Below are 20,873 nucleotides of genomic sequence, written 5' to 3'. Positions count from 1 at the left end.
TTGCCGGAGGATGTGTTAGGGCAGTTAGAGTAGCTGTTTTAAAATAGATTTCGATAAGTCCTAAAGAGTCCATTAAGTGCAGTTAATCATGTTGGCTTAGCCACTAGATAATGCCATAATAGCCACTGTTATTACTGGCATTATCTAGCATGGGATCTATTTAATGTTTGGGTACTTGCCAGGTACTTGTAACCTGGATTGGCCACTGTTGGAAACAGGATGCTGAGCTTGATGGATTCTCAGTCTGACCCAGTATGGCAACTTGTTATGTTCTTAGGTATCCAGAAATAGAAACTGAGAAAATTTCCTTTCAGAAACTAAACCAGACATCTGTGCAATCACAGAAACCTGGTTAAAAACCACAGACACAGTATTAATAAATCATCTCCCCACTCAGGCCTACGACCTGTTCTCTATTACCAGGCTCAAAAAAAGAAGAGGAGGGCTGCTGCTGGCAGCCAAAAAAGGGCTAGGCCTAACCCTACAGTTCACAAATGTCTCAACCAACCTGGAATTTGCCCTCTTCAAATCAAAATACCTCCAAAATCGGACTAATTTACGCCCCTCCAGGAATTCTTGAAGCAGACCCCTCCCCCATCATCGAACTCACCGCAAAACACCATAATGCCGAAAAACCAGCCATCCTGATGGGAGACTTTAACCTACATGTTGACGCTCAACCACACTCCACAAATTGCGAAACCCTATTCACCACACTCAGCCATATGGGATTCAGACAAATTGTCAACAATCCTACTCACAAAGCAGGACACACTTTAGACCTTATTTTCATAAATGAGGGAATATCGCCCCATACCATCCCAACATGCTCACCAGTCCCATGGACGGACCAAGGCATCTCCACTGTTCTAGAGATCAAGGAGCACCCTCCCCAAGCAACCCATTTAACTTCAGTAACTGTCAGGAAACCCTGCTCCGGAGAACTCCTCAGCTCGCATCTTTCCAAGGAATTAGATCACCTCGACCTCTCTGATGCCAACACTGCCACTACATCTTGGATTAACATCACCAACAAAGTAGCAGATCAAGTGTGCCCCATGACCACAAAAACACTTCATCCGGATAAGACAACAGGAAACCCTGGTTCACCCCTGAACTGAAGTCGCTCAAACAGGAGCTTAGATGTAACACAGGTGGCGTAAAAACCCTTCCACAACAACCCTCTCTGCCTACAAATCCTGCCTAAACTCCTACAGAAATGTCATCAACAGAACTAAGAATTCTTCTCTAAAAAGATCCACCACTTTATCCTTGACTCCAGAACATTGTTTTCCTATGTATCAGCCCTCACAAAACCAGCTACACCCCTCATCCCAGACGACCAAGCTACCAACAAGGCCAATGAACTGGCGGACTACTTTGAGAGAAAAATCTCCACCCTCGTCGCACCCCTCACGGGGCCCTCTCCTCCGCCTATTTCCTCATTCCCCACCGGTTCTCAACTCTCGCACTCAACCCTCCAGCAACAAAATTCAACCCTAGCTACCCTTGCTACCTTCGAACTGACATTCTCATTAGAAATAGAAAACATCCTTAAGAAGCTGAAACCCGCGTCTCATCCTTCAGATCACATCCCGTCCAACCTGCTTTTCTCCATGCCAAACATCATCACCAAGCCAGTAGCAGACATCATAAACTGCTCACTGTCTCAAGGTCATGTCCCAGACCAAACTCAAGCTTGCAGTGCTTAAGCCTCTCCTAAAAAAACCCAACTTCCACCCTATAGCTAACCTGCCTATGATCGCCAAACTCATGGAGAAGATAGTAAACAGACAACTATCTGAATACCTCGAAGAAAATGATATCCTCACCCCAACTCAATTCGGATTCCGGAAGGCCCTGAACACCGAATCATTACTAGCCTCTAAACCTGGTAAAAGGTCAACCATTCCTACTTGCACTTCTGGATCTATCCGCAGCGTTCGATACCGTGAACCACACGACCCTACTACAGTGACTAGCAGACTTCGGCATCACAGGATCTGCGTTCAACTGGTTCAAATCCTTCCTTGAAAACAGGTTTTACAAGGTAAGGATCAACATCAAAGAATCACACCCAATCAGATCTAATTTGGGGGTACCCCAAGGATCATCTCTGTCACCCACCCTATTCAATATTTACCTCCTTCCACTCTGCCATCTACTCACCAACCTCAAGCTAACGCACTTCCTATACGCGGATGACATACAGATCCTCATCCCCATCTCTGAATCACTCCACAAAACATGGTCCTATTGGAATATCTGCCTTATAGCAATCAACAACCTACTCACCAGCCTCAACCTCGTCCTTAACACCAACAAAACTGAAATCCTCCTAATAGCTCCGGACAACTGTATTCCGCTCAACCCCCCAATTTCTTCCCAACTCTCCACATCTATTGACCACACACCGCATGTAAGAGACCTTGGAGTGCTGCTCAACAATCAACTCAACCTAAACAAATTCGTAAACACCACCACCAAGGAATGCTTTTTCAGATTGCAAGTATTAAAAAAACTTAAACCACTCCTGCACCTCTGAGATTTCCGCCTGGTACTACAATCTATCATCCTCCCGAAACTGGATTACTGCAACGCACTCCTTCTGGGCCTACCCGCTAACACAATCAAACCACTTCAGATGGTCCAGAACGCGACGGCCAGGATCCTCACAAAACCAACAAAAGGGAACACATCACCCCTATCCTTCAGAACCTTCACTGGCTGCCAGTCAAATTCAGGATACTCTTTAAAGCCCTCATGATGATCCACAAGGCTTTACATAACATCTCCCCCCTCAACCTAACCTTCCAACTTCAGCCGCACACTTCCAATAGACCCATCAGAAGAGCATACAAGGACATGCTATACACCCAGCCGGCCAAAACCTCACTAAGGAAATGTGCCCTCTCCACAGCTGGTCCTCTACTTTGGAACTCGCTCCCACTGGACCTCCGCCAAGAACCCTGCCCTTTGGTATTCAAAAGAAGCTAAAAACATGGCTATTCAGCCAAGCGTTCCCTGAGAGCTAAGATACGATGATTGGCGTGTCATAGACATTGCTCCACTTATGCCACTGTATATATGTTTTGAATTGTACTAACTATGTTAGCTAATCATGTTTTTAATTGCTTTTCCACTTGTTCACTGTAAGTTCACTTCAACCTTGTTCCAATGTATCCGCCCCTGAGGCGACAGTTCAGTTCTCTGTAAACCGGTGCGATATGTATTCTATACAGGAACATCGGTATATAAAAATTAAAAATAAATAAATAAATAAATAACGGTGGATAAGGTCAGCAAAGCCTGTCCACTTCTGATGTAATACTGCAGAGCCTATCCTGTTTCGGGCTTTATCCTCACATCCTCATATCTAAGGATCCTCTGTGCCTACCCCATGCTTTCTTGAATTCCGTTATAATGCTGGTCTCCATCTCCTCCACAGAGAGGCTGTTCCAAATATCTACCACTCTTTCTGTAAAGAAATATTTCTATGTCACTCTCGTGTCTGTCCTCCTCTGAGCTCATATTATGACCTGTTCTAAAACTTTCTTTCTACTAGAAAATGTTTGCTTCTTGCATATTAATATCTTTAAGGTATTTGAATATCTCTGTCATACGCCCCTCCCTTCTTGGGTACACTTATTTAGGTCCTTAAGTTTCATTTCATAGGGATTATAGTGCAGAATCCTCATTCTGTTGGTAGCCTGTCTCTGAACTGCCTGTACTCTGTCTATATGCTTTTGGAGATATGGCCTCCAATGACATGTACTGCGGCATTATCACCTCCTTTTTCACGCTGGTAATACCTCTCAACACATTAAAAAAGGTTGCAAGCCTGCGACTGAGAAACCTGAAGCAGCTTTTTGGAATGAAGTGACAAGATTGTGCTACAGACACTGAAGTATTGAGAAGAGCTCGCATGCTGAATGTTGAGGTACTTATAACCAGAGCCTCCGGTTTCCTGTGGCAGATTTTTCAAGATTCAGTGGCTAGGGTTAGCAAATTTTGTGGCCGATTTTTCAAAATTCTGCAGCAATTATGTGGTAGATCTGCATAATTTTGCATAAAGATTCACAGTTCTGACTATGCAAAAAAGTCAAGATTTTATTGAAAACATTCATATTTTTAAACAATATTTAAACTATATACAAATAAAAAAGCTCATCTTTTACAAAAATCAACTATTCATAAGTTCTAAACTTAACTGTGCACCATCACTTTTGTTTTGAATTGAAGTACAGTGCAACCACTCTTTTTATATTTTCCTGAGAAAGTCCTCATTGTCTTTCTGAATATATAAGCTTATGTATGCGAAGCCACGCTCCGCATCTGCGGCATTCTTCATGCTACATGATATTGTATTATTTTTATTGCTGTTTATATAATTATTTACATAAGAATTGCCATACTGGGTCAGACTGAGGGTCCATCAAAACCAATCCAGGTCACAAGTAGCTGGCAGGATCCTGAACAGTAGATAGATCCCATGCTGCTAACACCCAGGGATAAGTATAGTGGATTTCCCCTGGTTATTAACAGTTTCTTCTTCAGGAAATTGTCTGAACCTTTTTTAAAACCCAGCTACTTTAACTGCCTTTTATATTGTATGCCATTTGAATTGCACTTGAAAATTGCCCTAGTGACAGTGAACAACTTGCTGTCTATGCTGATTGGCTGGTAGAGAGAGCCAATCAGCATATAGCTTTGTCTTGCATGCTGAAACAGGATGGCCTTGAAGCAGCCCTGCAGGCACTATGGGGCTTTGTTTAGGTAATTCAGTCACAGCAGGGGATCTTGGAAGTTTATTGAATGTGTGGAGGGGCTATCAGATATGTGGCAGCAACTAGATCACGGGAGCTTAGGGGTTCTGCTTAAAACAGGCTGTGTTATCCATGGTTCTAAACATTTGTACACAAAAAGATTCTCCTTTATGGTGAACTTAAGGGAAACCTGACTTAGGAGGTTAAAAGCTGCGATGTAAGGCCATTTTGAAAAGGAACCTGAAGAAGGCAAATATCCACATAGAGAACTGGGAAGAGTTTACCAGAGACAGATATAAATAGAAATCTTTATGGTTGATTCTGTTCACAAGAGTTGATATGCATAGGGAGACAGTGTATCACAGTGACACAATATCAAGCAGTCTTTCAGTTTCTTCTACCAAAATTGTCACAGAGGCATCATTTCAAATGCTGAATTAAAAGGTGTTAAATTTCCTTCTCCAATAATTATCATCAGGAGGTGAGGGGAAATGGGTGACTGCGCTGTGTGACCATGCCCCTCCCCCGACGTCAACTCTTTGTGTTTCATTTACTATTTTTTCTTTTACGTTTTCTGTTAAGTAACCTTTTTTCAAGTTCCTACCTTATGCCTTTGTTAACAATTTTATTATAAATGTTCTCTGTATTTGACTATGGAAATATTTTTTCCTGCTTTTTCTGTTTTATGTAAACCGGTATGATTTGCATTTTAATGTAAGAATGTCGGTATATAAAAATTATAATAAATAATAAATTATTGTCCTATGACAGAGTCAAAAAACGTCTCTCCCTGCTTCCGACTTTTAGCACTGCATTATTGCATTGTTTTGTTACCTTGAGGTCATCAGATATGATTACCCTAAGATCTTTATCGTTATTGGTGCACATTAATATCTTGACCCATCATGCATTGCTCTCATGGATTCCTGTGCCCCCAAATACATGACTCTGCACTTTTGTGCATTTAATCTTAGTTATCAAACTCGTAACCGCTTCGTGAGCTTTCTTAGATAATTTGTATATTTTTTATTTCATCAATGCTACATTTGTTAACAAGCAGACCACAGCATTAAATGTCCCTTTAATTTAGTTTGTTATAAAAGTATCAGAAATATGAAAACCGATTTGTTTCCTTTTTCAGTAAAATGTGTAGATGTGCAAATTATTATAAAAAAGACAAAATATTTTATTCATCAGAGATGTCACATGAAAGTATAATGGTGAATATACGTAGTGCAAAGCAGTACCCAGCTTAGCTGGCTTTAGGTTTGCAAAGTGAATATCCTACTGTACGTTTACTGAAAGCAACAAACAATTGTGCTAACTACAAATTTCTTAATTTCTTAGGCTTTTCAGAAGTGTTCTTTTGTGGATGCAAATTCAAAAACTGATGTTGAACAATCCAGAGCTGATACTCACGACAAAGATATAAGGCCCGGGCCCCTAGTTCATCCCAAAGAAAAGAAGGTAATGGTGGCAAGAATAAATAAATATGCCATAACCTTCTTTCCTCGCTTAATCACTAACTCTATCCCCTCTCTCTACTTCCTTAAAAACTTCAGCATGTGCTGCTTAGCTGCTTGGCTTCTTTACTCACGCCCAGGTCTGCAGGATCTTACTCGGTGCTCAGCACGATGAGCAGCAACACCTAACATGAGAGGCAGGGCCCCTGCTGATTTTGCTTGAATGTAGAAAGATTGCCCTGAGAATGTACCGGGTACATGGCAGCACTCGGAAAAATGGACAGATTAGCACAGATTTGACTTGTGAGGACCAGCACCACTCTCAAGGCTGCCCGGTTGTTAGATTCAGTTCCACAATCGGTTCTCAGACATAGGTAAGATGATTTAAAGAAAGAGCTCCTTGTTCTAGCCCCTAGAATTATTATAATTTTTCCATTGGGGGGGCCATTGCCTTCTGGTTGTGGAATGGAGGAAGATGATTACTGCACAGGGAAGATAATTTTGAAACCTGAACGCGCATGTCCATATGTACATGTATATGGGCGTGCACAATTTTACTGCTCTGTTTTATTGCCTGCACATATATGATTTGTGCAGGTTATAAAATATGCACAAAAATGTGCTTAAACATGCATGCGCATATAAACACCATGGGCCGCACAATTTTGGATTTATCCGGATAAGTTCTGCTTTTACCGACTAAGCATTTCCAAGGCTGCTACTAAGCCTGATAAGTCTAATAAGTGCTACCTGCTTTCTAAGTCGTACTTTTCAGACTTATCTGGCTAAGTAGCGGCTTTGGCACTGCTTAGTCCAGAGCTTTCCAAAGTGTGTGTCGCGACACTTTAGTGTGTCGCGCAAGCCCGGTGCACGTGACACACCGGCAAGTGGGAGCCAATGCGGCCGCCGGTGGACCTCATCCCTCTGGCGGCTGAGCAGTGAAGTTTTGCTGGGCTGTGCTGTGTGCCGGAGACACACAGCAGGAAGATCGGCAGGGCCGTGGTGGAGCTTACGTCACCACGGCCCGAAGAAAAAGGTCACGCAGGTGCTCCTCCTCCTTCCTGCCCACGCGGCCCCGGAAGAAAAATGTTGCCGGAGCCGCACGGGCAGGAAGGAGGAGGAGCATCAGCCACGTGCAGAAGAGGAGCAGCGGGCTGAGAAGAGGAGGCCCGGTAGCAGGGTCACCACCGCGGATCGGCCCGCGAAGATCAGGGACGCCGCTGCTGCGGATCGGCCCGCGAAGATCAGGGACGCCGCTGCCGTGGATCAGCCCGCAAAGATCAGGGACGCTGCAGAGCCCCTCCTGCAGCGACCCGTGAAGAGGAGCCCAGAGGTAAGAGAGAGGCAGAGGGCCCGTAGAGTGTGTGTATGAGATGAGTTGAGAGACTGTGTGCGGGAGTGAGGACCTGAATGTTTGCAGAGACAGCATGTGAGAGCCTGTGTGTGTGAGAGAGAGACAGCATGTGCCAGTGAGAGCCTGTGTGTATGAATGATTGTATGAGAGAGCATGTGACAGTGAGAGTCTGTACTTGAACAAGACAGCATGTGGGAGTGAGAGAGAGACAGCATGTGCCAGTGAGAGCCTGTGTGTATGAATGATTGTATGAGAGAGCATGTGACAGTGAGAGTCTGTACTTGAACAAGACAGCATGTGGGAGTGAGAGAGAGCCTGGGTGTGAGAGTCAGACAGCATGTGCAAGAGAGAGACTGTGTATGAATGATTGTATGAGAGAGAGCATGTGACAGTGAGAGTCTGTGCTTGAGCAAGACAGCATGTGGGAGTGGAGAGAGCATGGGTGTGTGAGAGTCAGACAGCATGTGCAAGAGAGAGACTGAGTATAAATGATTGTATGAGAGAGAGCATGTGAGAGTGAGAGCCTGTGTGTGTGTGTGAGAGAGAGAAAGCATGTGAGAATGAGAACCTGACTGTATGTTTGAGGGAAGAAGATAGATGGAGAGAAAAGAAATAGAAAACAAAGACAATATGAAAGGAATTGGTAAAAAAATAAGAAAGGGGAGGTGGAACAAAAAAGCCTGTGACCAACCGATTAGAAAACAGATCAGACAGCAAAGGTGATTGGCACATGTAATCTTTGGTAATGTGCAAGAGTAGCATTTTCTCCATGCGGATCTCACAATGTACGAGATCAACATGGAGGAAGTGGAAACCCACGGGGCCTGCACAGAGGAGGCAGCAGAATGGGCTTCAGTGCCAATAGCAGCAATCTGCGCCTCCCCAATAGCCATGCGGCATCAGTGACAGTGGCAGCAGAGGAATGAGAGAGGCTCCGAGGTTGCTGGCAAAAGAAAGAGAGGGGGTCTGCCTTTAGTGTGTGCATGTGTATGAATGGGAGTCTGCCTGGGGGTGTATGTGTGTGAATGCATGGGTGCCTGCCTGAGGTGTGTCTGTGTATGAGAATGTATGGGTGTCTTCCTAGGGTTTGTATGTGTGAGAATAGGTGCCTGCCTGTGTGTGGTATATGTATGTGTGTGTGAGAATGAATTGGTGCCTGCCTGGGGGTCTGTTTGTGTGAGAATGAATGTGTGCATGCCTGGGGGATGGTGAGGGAGTGGTGTGAAAATGAATGGGAGCCTGCCTGGGGGTCAGTTTCAGTGTGTGAGAATGACGGGGAGCTTGCCTGGGTGTGTGTGTTTGTGTGAGAATGATTGGGAACTTGCCTGGGTGTGTGTGTTTGTGTGTATGTGAGGGAGCCAGAGAGAGTGAGAGCATGAGTGTGTATGAGAAAATCCAGGGGAGTGTGTGTGTGTGGGTGGGGGGGTGTGTGGAGGGGGAGAAAGTGTCTTAAAGCCTGAGAGTGTGTCAGTGTCTGTGAGAGCGAGAGGTTATGGTGGGTATAACAGCATGAATATGTATGTATGTGACAGTATATGTGTGAGAGAGAATGGACATGGGAGTATGTGTGAGAGAGAGGATAACCTCCTAATTCTCGACAATATCAGGGTGACTGGAAATCAAGAGCTCCCACGTATGGACAGCAGAGGCTTTTTAAAATCCTTATTAGTTTTAATCATTGGGTGTTATTTGATATATGTGCTGTTTTTAAACATTTTATTGGTATTTGGGAAATTGTAAAAAATGTATATGATTTTAATTAATAGAAATTCTATTTATCAGTAGTTTTAAAATATTATTTTATTAGTATGGTTTTACTATTATAACTGATGCCTTATGTTTCTTGATTTTATTTGTTTTATAATGCATGGTGGTTCTGTTTTTCCATTGTTAATACACAGAGTCTGGCTTCTTGGGGTTTCCATTTCAGTTTTTGTCTAATTTGTGCTCCTTTATTTTGTATTCTGTATTTGGTGAGGGTCTGTCTCTGCTCTGTGTGTGTGACCACGATGAGAGATTCTGCTAGCATGTAGTGTCTGTATAGGGATCTATAGCAATCGGGTTTGTTTTGTTTCCTCAGTAGGTGGTGTATTGGTATTCTAGGACCGAGTGTAATATTTACCCTTGCTTTTTCACAGGTAGGGTTATTGTTCTTTGAGTCCTTGGTGTTATTACTGTTGTGTTACTATGGGATTGCAGTATAGATTTTGAGTGTCTTTTTTGCGAGGTTTTGTGTTAGTTCACAATGTGCCTGGCAGTGGAAGGTGTTTGTGCTGCTGTTACTGTGAGGTGACACCAGAATTTGAAAATATCTTTTAGTATGATGAGCTGTAAGGGAAACATCCAAGCTCCATTGTTTGGGGGAATTTCAGTGGATGCACAGAGTTACAGAACTGGAGGTGCAGGATTTATATTGACATTCTGTCCCTTCCTATAAATTCCAGTCTTCACTCTTATAGCCATATAGAATTAGTTGAATGAGGCTATCAAATAATTATATAGTGTGAAACTGGCCAGCTTTTTAAAATTACGCAGAAGACCCTTTGGACTTTCTTATTAACACCAAATATTCAAACGCTGTGTTCATCGCATCAAGCTCATATATCTCATTAAAGAGGTAAACTGAATAACACAATAACTTTGTTTTATTATTGTTATTCATAAATTAGAACAATAACATTAATCTTGGAATATTATATATTTTTAATATAAATGAGAGGTTTTCACAAGATAAAATGTTTCACGACACAACCTATTATGTATATATTTAAGGAAACATACATAAATTGTCGAAATACATTTCGTTCGTTTAACCTTTAACCTCTGGTTTGCTAGTAGACTGAATTACTGTGTCCCGAAATTATGTTTGTCTAAAAAGTGTGTCACCAACATGAAAAGTTTGGAAAGCTCTGGCTTAGTCGGTTAAATCAGAACTTATCAGACATGTTAAAAAAAAACAAAAAACCTTAAATTTATTTATCCAGATAAGTGCGGCTACATCTCTGGATAACTCCAGACTTGTCCACCTAAGTAGTGGCGAGGTGCTACTTAATCAGAGAAATTGAAATTTGGCGAGATAAGTGTGCGCAAATGGTATACCTGTGTATTTTTATTTCACATTTTAAAGTGATAAGCGAGTAGATTTTATGCACATGGAATTCAGTGGAGTTTCTAACATGCATGCAATTGACAGCTTTACCAAATAGTTTACCCGTTCGCCCAGTTCATCTGCAGGTCAAAGAGACGCCCCTGGCTCTTCAGCCTGAAGTCCCTCCATTTCACCCAGCGCCCCCCATCCAGTCATTTTTTCACTTCCAAGACATTGATGATCGTTTACTCCAGACATTGAGCAGGAGCAAATATATGCAAGTAAGCTGCCACAGTTACAGCGTAAATTGCTTATAAAATGGCAACTTATTTTGTGTAAATGTCGGGCCTGCCCTGGAACCCCTCCCCCCTTTTTTTTTCACACATGCAGATTTGCTCACAGGCCCTGCTGTACGCGTGTATGTTGAGGTTTCTAAAATAACATTTACTCCCGTACGTGCTGTCTTACACGCGTAACTATTAATTTTTACACGAGCAACTTTTGAAAGTTCACCGTATATTGTGGGAGATGAAGAGGGGGGGAAAGAGTGGTTGGAAACAAGGGTCAGAGCCCAGTTAGAATGATTATAACACTTTATTGCAGAAGCAGACAATCTATGGCCCGTGGGAGGTTTTAGTCCGGCTTATGACAGTGAGCCTTGTCCTGGCCTGCAGCGGCCATAGCACCTCACATTCAGCAGGGAGTGCCATTCCCTAGATGGATAAGATGGGGCTGCCGGCCCATCAGGCTTCTGCAAGGGTCCTCCCTGCCTCTTCCTCAGACTCATTGCCATCATCAAACCTCCGAGAGGGGACACCCCATTAAACTCTGAGACTCCGCTCCCTCATGTGGCCTTCCAGCCCAAAAGTCTGGCCCAACCCCTTCTTTATGCATTCAGTCCTGGTTTACAGTAGAAAGACCTCTCGGAGGCGGAAGGAACATGGGAAGTGCTTTCTATCCAATCTCATGTGATCATGCATTCTTGGTAGGGGCAATATCTAACTATGTGGATGTTTCATCTAAATGCTGGATCAGAAATTAAATCGCGACTCAAAATATTCACACAAGACAGGTCACGGTTTTAACCTAAATGAAGCAGACTTTTTGTAACCACTTCTAAACTAACCATGGCATTCCTTGTTAGCTTCTTCTCCTGCTGACTGCCACAGCTTAGGTTCTGTAAACACAATTTTATTGTGGTCTGTTAATAAAAGGTTTGCTTGCTTTCCTAAATACACAAACATTAAATTAGTACGTCTTAAGCACTATAGCCCTTCCTCTCTAGATAACTCCACTGCCACTTTTTTTTTTCTGGCTTTCTTTCTTGAGTTTAAATCTTGTGGCATGAGAGCCACTTTAGCTTTTAGGGGAGAGTTTATGCAAACACGTTTCTTTACGCAGCAGTCCTTCAGCACATATTCTTTTCATTCTGGAATACTGGAACCATTTTCAGAGTCTTCTACAGGTCTCCTAGTGAACCAGGATCTTACAGACAGTGTAGTGGAAAGTTAAGCGTGTTCCTCTTCTCTCGGCCCACCTTACCACCTTTTCACCATGGCGGGTGACTGCTGGGAGAACCAGAGAAGGCAGCGATAGTAAGCGGGTGCTGCAGGAGAATCTGATAACCTGCCCCAGAATTACTGGATTTACTGATACACTATTTACAAACTTCAGCGACTCTCACCGACACAGGATACCTGGTCTTAAAACGGAGTCCTAAAAATTCCAGTTTAAACATTTTGAATTATTTTCGCTAGGCACTTAAGTCATTCTGACTGGCAAGGGAATGTCATTCTCTGGCATGTATCAAGAATGTAAAAGGCTTTAACAGAGAGCTTAGACTCTATATAAAAAAGAGTGAAATGCACAGCGTAACAGAGCATTTCAAGTTTGTCTTTTTTTTTTCTTTTTGTGTTTAACATAAATTTGGGGGGTTTGGCTCTTCCATGCCTGATTCAAGTATACCTATTTAGGACACATTAAAAAATAGATTGGTTAAGTTGCAGGGCTAAGCCTCCGCAAAAGCAAAAATGGGCTAGGTTACTTATTGTACTTAGCTTAGCAATAAAGGGCACTTTTATGAAAGCTGCAAGATTTTGGTCTTCAGTGCTCTTAAAGATGGTCCAGAGCAGGGACTGGGATGATACATGCCAGGACACCATGCTAGCGCAAAAGCAGCAGCAGCACAGAATACAGTGAATGCACCCTGCTGGGCCCAGCGGCTACTCCTCCCCTACACCCACGCCTTTCTCTGCTGGGGGGGAACGGCGTGAGGAAAAGGGGACGGTGTGGAAAGCGCACGCATTGCCTACTTGTGCTGCTGGCCTCCTGGCACTGCTTTTACTGGCAAGGCCTGTGGGAGAGAATCAGGGCAGGAACTTGAAAAGGGAAAAAGGAGTAGGCGAGGAATCTGGTGAAGGAAGGAGGAGGTGAGGAAAGAGGGGAGCGACTGGAAAGAAATCTGGAAGGCTAGGGCGAGGAATGTGAAGTGGTGTGTGTGTGGGGGGGGGGGGGGGATGCCATCCTGTCACTGCTTATTTCTATAGCACCAGCAGATGTGTGCAGCACCTTACAGCCTGAAAGAGGAAGGGGGAGGAGGAGAGGAAGAAAGGATGGGAAGGAATCCGATGACAGGGGAGAGAAGAAGATAGCAGGGGAGACTGAGGAGGCAAAAGGAACGGAAGGTAAAGTGGGAGACGGGGAAGAGAAAGGTGGATGGGGCAAAAGGGGGAGAGAAGCTAAGCGAGTGGCTATTCATTTATTTCCACTTCATTACCCGCTTGGCGCGGTAAGACTCCAAGCGGGGAGCCATGAAAACAAAATAAAATGATACTCTGGTAAATGGAGGGAAGAGAGGAAGGCGATGGGGAGGAGAACAAACTGGATGTAGCAGAGGGTAGTAAAGAGGAAGAGAATCCCCGCTTTATATTCTCCTCATCAGCTGCGAGACGGCCTCATAGGTGGTGCCATAAAACTGAATATTCTTTCTGCTGTGGGAGGGGGAGGGGGTGCCTTTTAGGGCTTGATTTTCCAAGCCCATACGGCCCTGCTTTTTGCGCGTAAGTGGCACTTTGAAAATCAGTTAGAGGGGTTTGTGCCTTCCAGGGGGCAGAATTGAGGCAAAGAAAGCAGTTCTGTGCATGGTTTTGATTTTTGAAAATATGCACATAAATATACAAGCAGAAAGCTGCACCCGCTGAGAAGCAGGGGTACGTGTTTCCTAGAGCAACCTGCAAATTTTGCAAAAGGACTGATGCTTCCTAGGACCACTCTCTTTGGGCACTTTTTTTTGGGTTTGCTTAGAAATACTTCATCGTGTGAATCCAATCTTACACTCTGTTTTCAAATTTTAGATAATAATGACCTTAATCTACTGTGGTTTAAAGCAGCAGCACTTATTAAATTAACATTTTCCAGCTGCCAGAGCATTAAGTTTTCTCCTAGGATAAACAAGATGATAGTTCTCACATGTGGGTGACATCATCCGATGGAGCCCGGCACGGAAAACTTATGTCAAAGTTTCTAGAACATTTGACTGGCACACTGAGCATGCCCAGCAACCTATCCATGCATCCACATGGGGTCTCTCTTTAGTCCTTTCTTTTCTGCGGAGCTGTCGTCTCGTGGAGGTGGAGCTCGTGCTCGGTTTTTTTTCTCGGGAAACTTCCTAAAAGTGAGTTTTTTTTTCGTTTCTTCTTCCTGCGCTGGGTCTCTCTCCGGTTCCCACTTCTTTCTTGATTGGTGAGTATTTTTTCACACTTCTCCCGTACCCACTGGTCTTCATGCCTTTTGCGGTCCCTGGTGAGCCTCATGGCGGCCTTGGGCTTCCGGCGGTGCCCCCGTGCCCTCGGATTATGTCCCTGACAGAGTCACATGAAGTGTGCATACTGTGCCTGGGGGTGTTCGGGGTTGCGAATTGTGTGCTCAAATGACCCCAAAGGGCCGTTGGGCTAGGTTGGACAAGATGGAGAAGGTTTTTGGTTCAGGGAAATCCGAACCTTCCACTTTGGCATTGATGTCATCGATGCCTAAAGACCGAGGGAACCGTTCGTCCTCGATCCCTCGATGATACTCCCCCCCGAGGCTTGTGGGGGAAAAAGGCTCTGGGGATCGCCCAATCTCTGTCTCCTCCAAGTCGCAAACTTCAGGATCATCTTCTTCATCCTTGGCACCAGGGAAGGACCGGGCTGAACACCGTGGGAGGTCTCGGAAGCACTGTCACCGGTCCCCGTCTACACACGGTACAGAGCTCGGGCTGGCTATAGCGCTTATCGCCTTGCCCCCAAAGCAGCCATGGCAAGAGGAAGCACCATCCTCCCTCGATGCCATTGGCCTGAGGCAGTCCACACCAGTCCCGGTGCTGTAAGTCTATCCTCCTCTGGGCTCCAAGGAGGAGTTAGCCTCGTCCCTTCCCTTTCATCGGAGGCTTTTGCGGCAGAGTTGGAATGTTGGGTGTGCCTGGCGGTGGAACGTGCTTTGTGCGACAGGGAGCCGGTGCTCCTGCCACTTGGGCTGGTGCCTTCCCCAACACCAGTGCTGTCACCAACACCCTCGTGTCCAGTGCCTGCACAGATGCCAGTGCCTGCACCGATGCTGGCGCCTGCGCCGATGCCGCATAAGGTACTGGGGTTGGAACTGTTGTTGGACCGTCTTGACGTCCTCCTTGGTTTCTAGAAACGTTGACATATGTTTTCTGTGCCGGGCTCCATCTGATGATGTCACCCACATGTGAGGACTAACATCCTGCTGTGCTAGGAGAACACCTGTTACAGGTAAGAAACTTCGCTTTCCAATAGGTGATTATAGTGCTACTTAGTACTTATTACATGCTCACAGTAACCATTTCAGCTAGTTCAGAGAGATGTCCTGCTGGTGTGAATTACTGCTTTAACATGTCTAGCATTGGTGCTATGGCAGCAAGCTCTAACTGCATGGATATGTCCAAGGAATCACTTAAACAAGATGATGTCATGCATGTATTTTAATTGCATCACCATCATGGGAAATTATAACATACTGATTTCTGATTTTATGAAAATGAAATGTATTTGATAAATATATTTTTTGCAAATTGGTAAAGAATTATGCCTTTCTTTTGTTCCGATTAGCTTTGTTTTATTGTCAGCAGTAGCTGAATACTGAGGATTGAGGCTGAGTAGAGCTGAAACAACACTGGCAGGAATTCCTGTTCAGCTAGAGTCTTTCTTATTAGGCGTATGGGTTACACAGAGCATTCAGAATGGATGTGTTCTGCTGAACCAAAAAAAAAATCAATGAAACTCTGATGTACTGATAACTAAATTTCTTTTGTAAATGATTCTTGTTTCAATCTGGGCAAATGAGATGCCACCACTTGGGATGAGGTTGCCATTCCCTGGGCATCAATCAGTTGCACCACTGAGATTCACTTTAGAGAGGGCTAAATGGGTGACTGAGAGGGCATGATGAAATCGCTGGGACAGGAACAGGAGCCTGCCACCAGCTGCCACACATCCTGCAGATCAGTAGGAACATATTTATGATGGAAACTGTCATTACAAAATCAACAGCAAGATAAGCGATTCAGTAATATACACACTAATAAGCTCTCTACACTTTTATATATTCTTCAGTGAGTTGATGGGGCTGCTGCTTTAACTAGAAAAAAATAACCCATCTAGTGGAGACAAATGTATCTAATCTGATATCAGTGTTATCTGATAATATATGGCATACTGCATAGACAGCATATTGCATGCCTCTGTCCTAAGTACAATAAAGTTACTCATGTTGTAAAGATGCTTTTGCACAGCCTGCTATGAAAACATTATGAATTGACTGATCATTTTGTATCAATAGCAATCCATTATTAGCCTGCATATAGTTTTGTGCAGTAATGTATCATGCACTGTCCTACTAGAAATTGGAATTTTTCTATGAAGATACAGAGAAATCAGATGATGGCTACAGAAATAATGTCACAGCAGAGCATAAGAGGTAAGTTTACCTGTCTGTATGATATTGTGACAATTAAAAAACAAAAACTACCCTTCTTTTTAAAAATCAGTACTCAGTTTATAATTCACCAGATTTTTTCTTCCCCCTAGGTTGTTTACTGTGTCACAATGGGGTCATCACGTGAACAGCGTACAAAGCCCATAGAAAGTCCACAAGATGATGGGAAAGAAAAATCTGATGTTTCAGATGCTTCTACAATTTCAGCAAGGGAAGATCACTGTTCAGAGAATGGAAATTCTGCATTTAGTATGCGCCTGGAGAATGAAGAATATCCCAAGAACATGGCTGAAAACAAGGAAAGTTTCACAAGTTCATCAGAAGAATGTATGAAAAGTAAAGATTCACATGTTGGCTTCAGAGTTCATTATCCAGTTGGTGAAACAGAGACACAGAACATCAGTTTTGTGATGTCAGAAGGAGGAGAACAAAGAATACCTCATAATGAACTGGAAAATCAGGAAAAATTGATTCCAGCTAGCAGTGTTGCATCTGATGATAAAGAGTCTGAAGATTCCAAAATTTGTGATCTCTTGTTAGCTTCCAAATTACTACGGGAACGAGAATTGCCCTTTCTAGACATTGATCAACAGGTTGTTCTAAGGCCTAAAGCATCTAGAAATGTGAATGTTAATTATATGGAGCTTACAGATTCAGCATGTTCATCTCCAAGTGAAGAAAATTCACCAACAGACAACATTGCTTTTATGATTACAAAACAAAGGTGCAGGTCTTGTCTAGCGGAGAAGTGCATGATATAGTGAAAAGAAAGGGAGACGATGTACAGACAGTTAACATTGATGGTAGAAGTGATGTGGTGGCGCAGCAAGATGCATTGGAAAGTGCAGGAACTGAAGACCCAGTAGTCTGCATGGACAAAAAACCAGTCATCATTATATTTGACGAACCAATGGATATTCGATCAGCATACAAGAGACTTTCAACAATATTTGAGGAATGTGAAGAGGAGTTAGAGAGAATGATGACAGAAAGTAAAATAGTGGAGGAGGAAGAGGAAGAAGAAGAAGCACAAGGATCTACTACCCATACTTCTGAAATGCATAATGAAGATGACATTTCAAACTATTCCTCTGATCTTCGATCAGATAAGCAACACAGTTTTAAATGTCAGTCTTTCTCCAATCCTATGGAAATCAAAATTCCTGATGAGGAAACCAGCAAGACGAATTTCACATTTGAAGAAAAGATCAATTCGGAAGTCAAGTCTGATTCTACAGATTACCACTTTGGAAGTCGGCAAGATACTAAGAAAAAATTCAAATTTAAGTTCCCCAAAAAACAGCTAGCAGCCTTAACTCAAGCAATTCGTACAGGGACCAAAACTGGAAAGAAGACTTTACAAGTGGTGGTCTATGAAGAGGAGGAAGAATCAGATGGAACTGTAAAACAACACAAGGAAGCAAAGAGATTTGAAATTGCAAGTCCAAACCACAAGAGGATCTCACCAAAATTACCTCAGAAAAACAGCAGGAGCAACACAGTTCTGAGAATGTCACCCAGGTCTCCAGAACGGATGAGATCAGGAAAAACACATACAGAACACTGGACAGTCTTGAGCAAACTATTAAACAACTGGAAAATACTATAAGTGAAATGAGTCCAAAAGCTACACCTGAAACAGTGGCTACCACTGAAGTAGATAATGTATCATACTCTTCTTTTGTAACTCAGCCTTCAGCCAAGGAACTTACCACAGTAGATGAAACTAAAGCTTTTCTAGATACCTCTTCATCAATACCTTCTATTCCACGTAAGGTACCTCAATATCAAAAATCAATATTCTAAATCCTCAATTACTCTGGAATCACAGGTGTTTCTTACAATTTATATGCTTACTGTCAGGTGGCTTGTTTTGTTTTTTTTTATCCCAATGTCTAACAACTGATTGCAGATGGTTTCATTTGGTGTTATTTTTACTATGGATTGGTGGTGGGAAAATCTGGGTCAATAATCTGCTGTGTGAAATGATTGCTTCTGGCATTTTCATTAAATTCAGTTTGATTAGCTGCTGAGTAGTTTCCACTTTTTGCTTCTTGAAATTAACACGGTTGGTGTGCCTGGTAAACGTCGTCCTTCTTTTGCATGTAGGCCCACAGCTTCTTGACCAAAGGATGGTGGAGCATGGTGTGTAGAATGCCCTTATGTTCACTACTTAAAGCTTTCTTTTACTCTTGTCTCTTCCCTTCCCCTGATAACTGCAGGGCTCCAGTGGATCTTCACAAACCAGCAGAATGCCAATCCCTGTAGCTTCAAAAGTAGACAACAAGGAAGCATGGATAAGCCAGGCAAGCAGGCAAAGCTGCAGGATTCACAACGCCAATATCGACAGGTAGTTTTACCATAAACCAAATCTTTGGATGGACATTAAAGCTGTGAAAAAAAAAATAAAGCAAGCCAGGAACTGAAATAGTTTATACCAAATACTTGAGTCAGTCTCTAAAATGTTGCCTAACAAAACATTCTGGATCTGGTGGCATGAAACTTTTAATGACTTTTCTTACCCTTCACAGCGCTTGTGCATGCCAGCAATAAACACCTTTGGTTCTGTTGAAGCCAACAGTCAACTGTAATGTAAATATCACACTACTGTTTCTTTGGCAAATAGTGGTGCAGGAGGACCTTGAAAATACACTGTTAATTAACAAAATACAAAATCACAATACTAACTGATGTGTGTGTTTGTTGCAGTGCATTAGAAGCTTATTAACTGTTCATCAAAATGTTTCCTCTCTCTTCTTGTAATAATTGAAGAGCATGGCTAACATACTAAACAGATGGGTTGATGTGACTTTCGCAATCTTTGTATATTTTTTTTTCGTTTTTTCTCTCTTCTGTGTTGTGCGTCTTGCAGATTCTGCCAGGTCCAGTGTACATCTGCAAGACATGGTTAAAGTCTTGAAGTGTTACATTTCTAATCCTTTTTGGGCTACTCCCAGGCCCTGTTGGTTTACCATGTTGTTAGCAATCTGACAGAATGTCTCCTGACATCTTTATTTGCAGGCTAATGGAGGGACTAAGAAACCTGGTGGGGACTGTAAGGTTACTTCCCCTAACTTACCTACTTCTAAGATTCCAGCCTTTTCTCCCACCTCTGGGAAAAGCAGCTCTTTGCCTGCCTATAGTGGTGACAGCTCTAACCCCCATAGTCCACCTCCTAAATCACCCGTTTCTTCTAACTTGCTCAGTCCTCAAACAGGTCGCTCTATTAACTCTTCATCCCTCATTCCTTCTGTTCCTAATGGCTCTTTGAAGCTTCAAAACCCCACTCACACAGGTAAAGGTCACCATCTTTCATTCTCACTGCAGACTTCAAATGGCCGATCATCCTCCTCTTCTTCTTCCTCCCCTTCCTCTCCTTCCCCTACCTCCCCCACCTCACTGAATCAAGGTATGAAGAGCATCCGGACCATCCACACACCTAGCTTCACCAGCTACAAAGCACAGAATGGAAACGCAAGCAAATCCACCACAGCCACAGCAAAAGAAACATCTTGAAGGCTAAACACTAATCTGTGCGGTCAGCCAGGCTTATAGTAGTTATCAATCTGCTACAGGGGAAAATAACATTTTGCTGTATTGTTTGAAGCTTCATAAATACATGCTACATACTGAATTAATAGAGTTCAGTAAATCTGGATTGTGAAATAGTTTCTGTTGTAATTACATAGCCTGTTTTCCCCCTGTATTTAGTATCTAGTAACTAAAATTGCAGTGTATACGTGAACAGCTAGTGAGTGTGTCCGGAAATATAGCAAACATGATTTGGAAAAAAAAAAAAAAACCTCTTAAAATGCCACAATTTTAATAAGTTCTTTTGTATAAAAGTATTTTTCCGTAAGGAGTCTGGAACTGAACAGAGATATACTAAAATATGATTATACAAACTTGTAAAACTGATAGCTAAAATATTTTTTCTTTTATTTTTGTGTTTAGCTTTGTTACAGATTTCTATTTTTGTCAACAATACTTCATTGTTCCTTTCAAGATCTTTTGCCAAAATATTTTGATACTGATATGTTCATTTCAAAAGTGGATGCTAGACAATGACCTCCACATCATAAACAGAGTAGAACTGGTCTAAATATGTATAAAAGTCAACTTAACATACTACACTGCCATTCAGGTTATATATATATATATATATATATATATATATATATATATATATATATATATATATATATATA

General features: G+C 42.7%; 1 protein-coding gene across 1 annotated transcript; it reads left to right on the top strand.

The window, feature by feature from the left end:
• Positions 1–6,092: 6,092 nt before the first annotated feature.
• On the top strand, positions 6,093–20,518 carry LOC115082567 (sickle tail protein homolog). The gene is given in 7 exon segments (XM_029586782.1): positions 6,093–6,233; positions 16,758–17,379; positions 17,382–18,104; positions 18,107–18,441; positions 18,888–18,941; positions 18,944–19,015; positions 19,687–20,518. Coding segments are annotated over 6 exon segments (2,283 nt in total). The 5' UTR covers positions 6,093–6,233; positions 16,758–16,775; the 3' UTR covers positions 20,182–20,518.
• Positions 20,519–20,873: the final 355 nt, after the last annotated feature.

Source organism: Rhinatrema bivittatum, unplaced genomic scaffold (assembly GCF_901001135.1).
Source record: "Rhinatrema bivittatum unplaced genomic scaffold, aRhiBiv1.1, whole genome shotgun sequence".
In the NCBI taxonomy this organism is placed as follows: Eukaryota; Metazoa; Chordata; class Amphibia; order Gymnophiona; family Rhinatrematidae; genus Rhinatrema; species Rhinatrema bivittatum.
The sequence above is the reverse complement of the archived record's forward strand: the minus strand, read 5'-3'. Positions and strand labels throughout refer to the sequence as shown.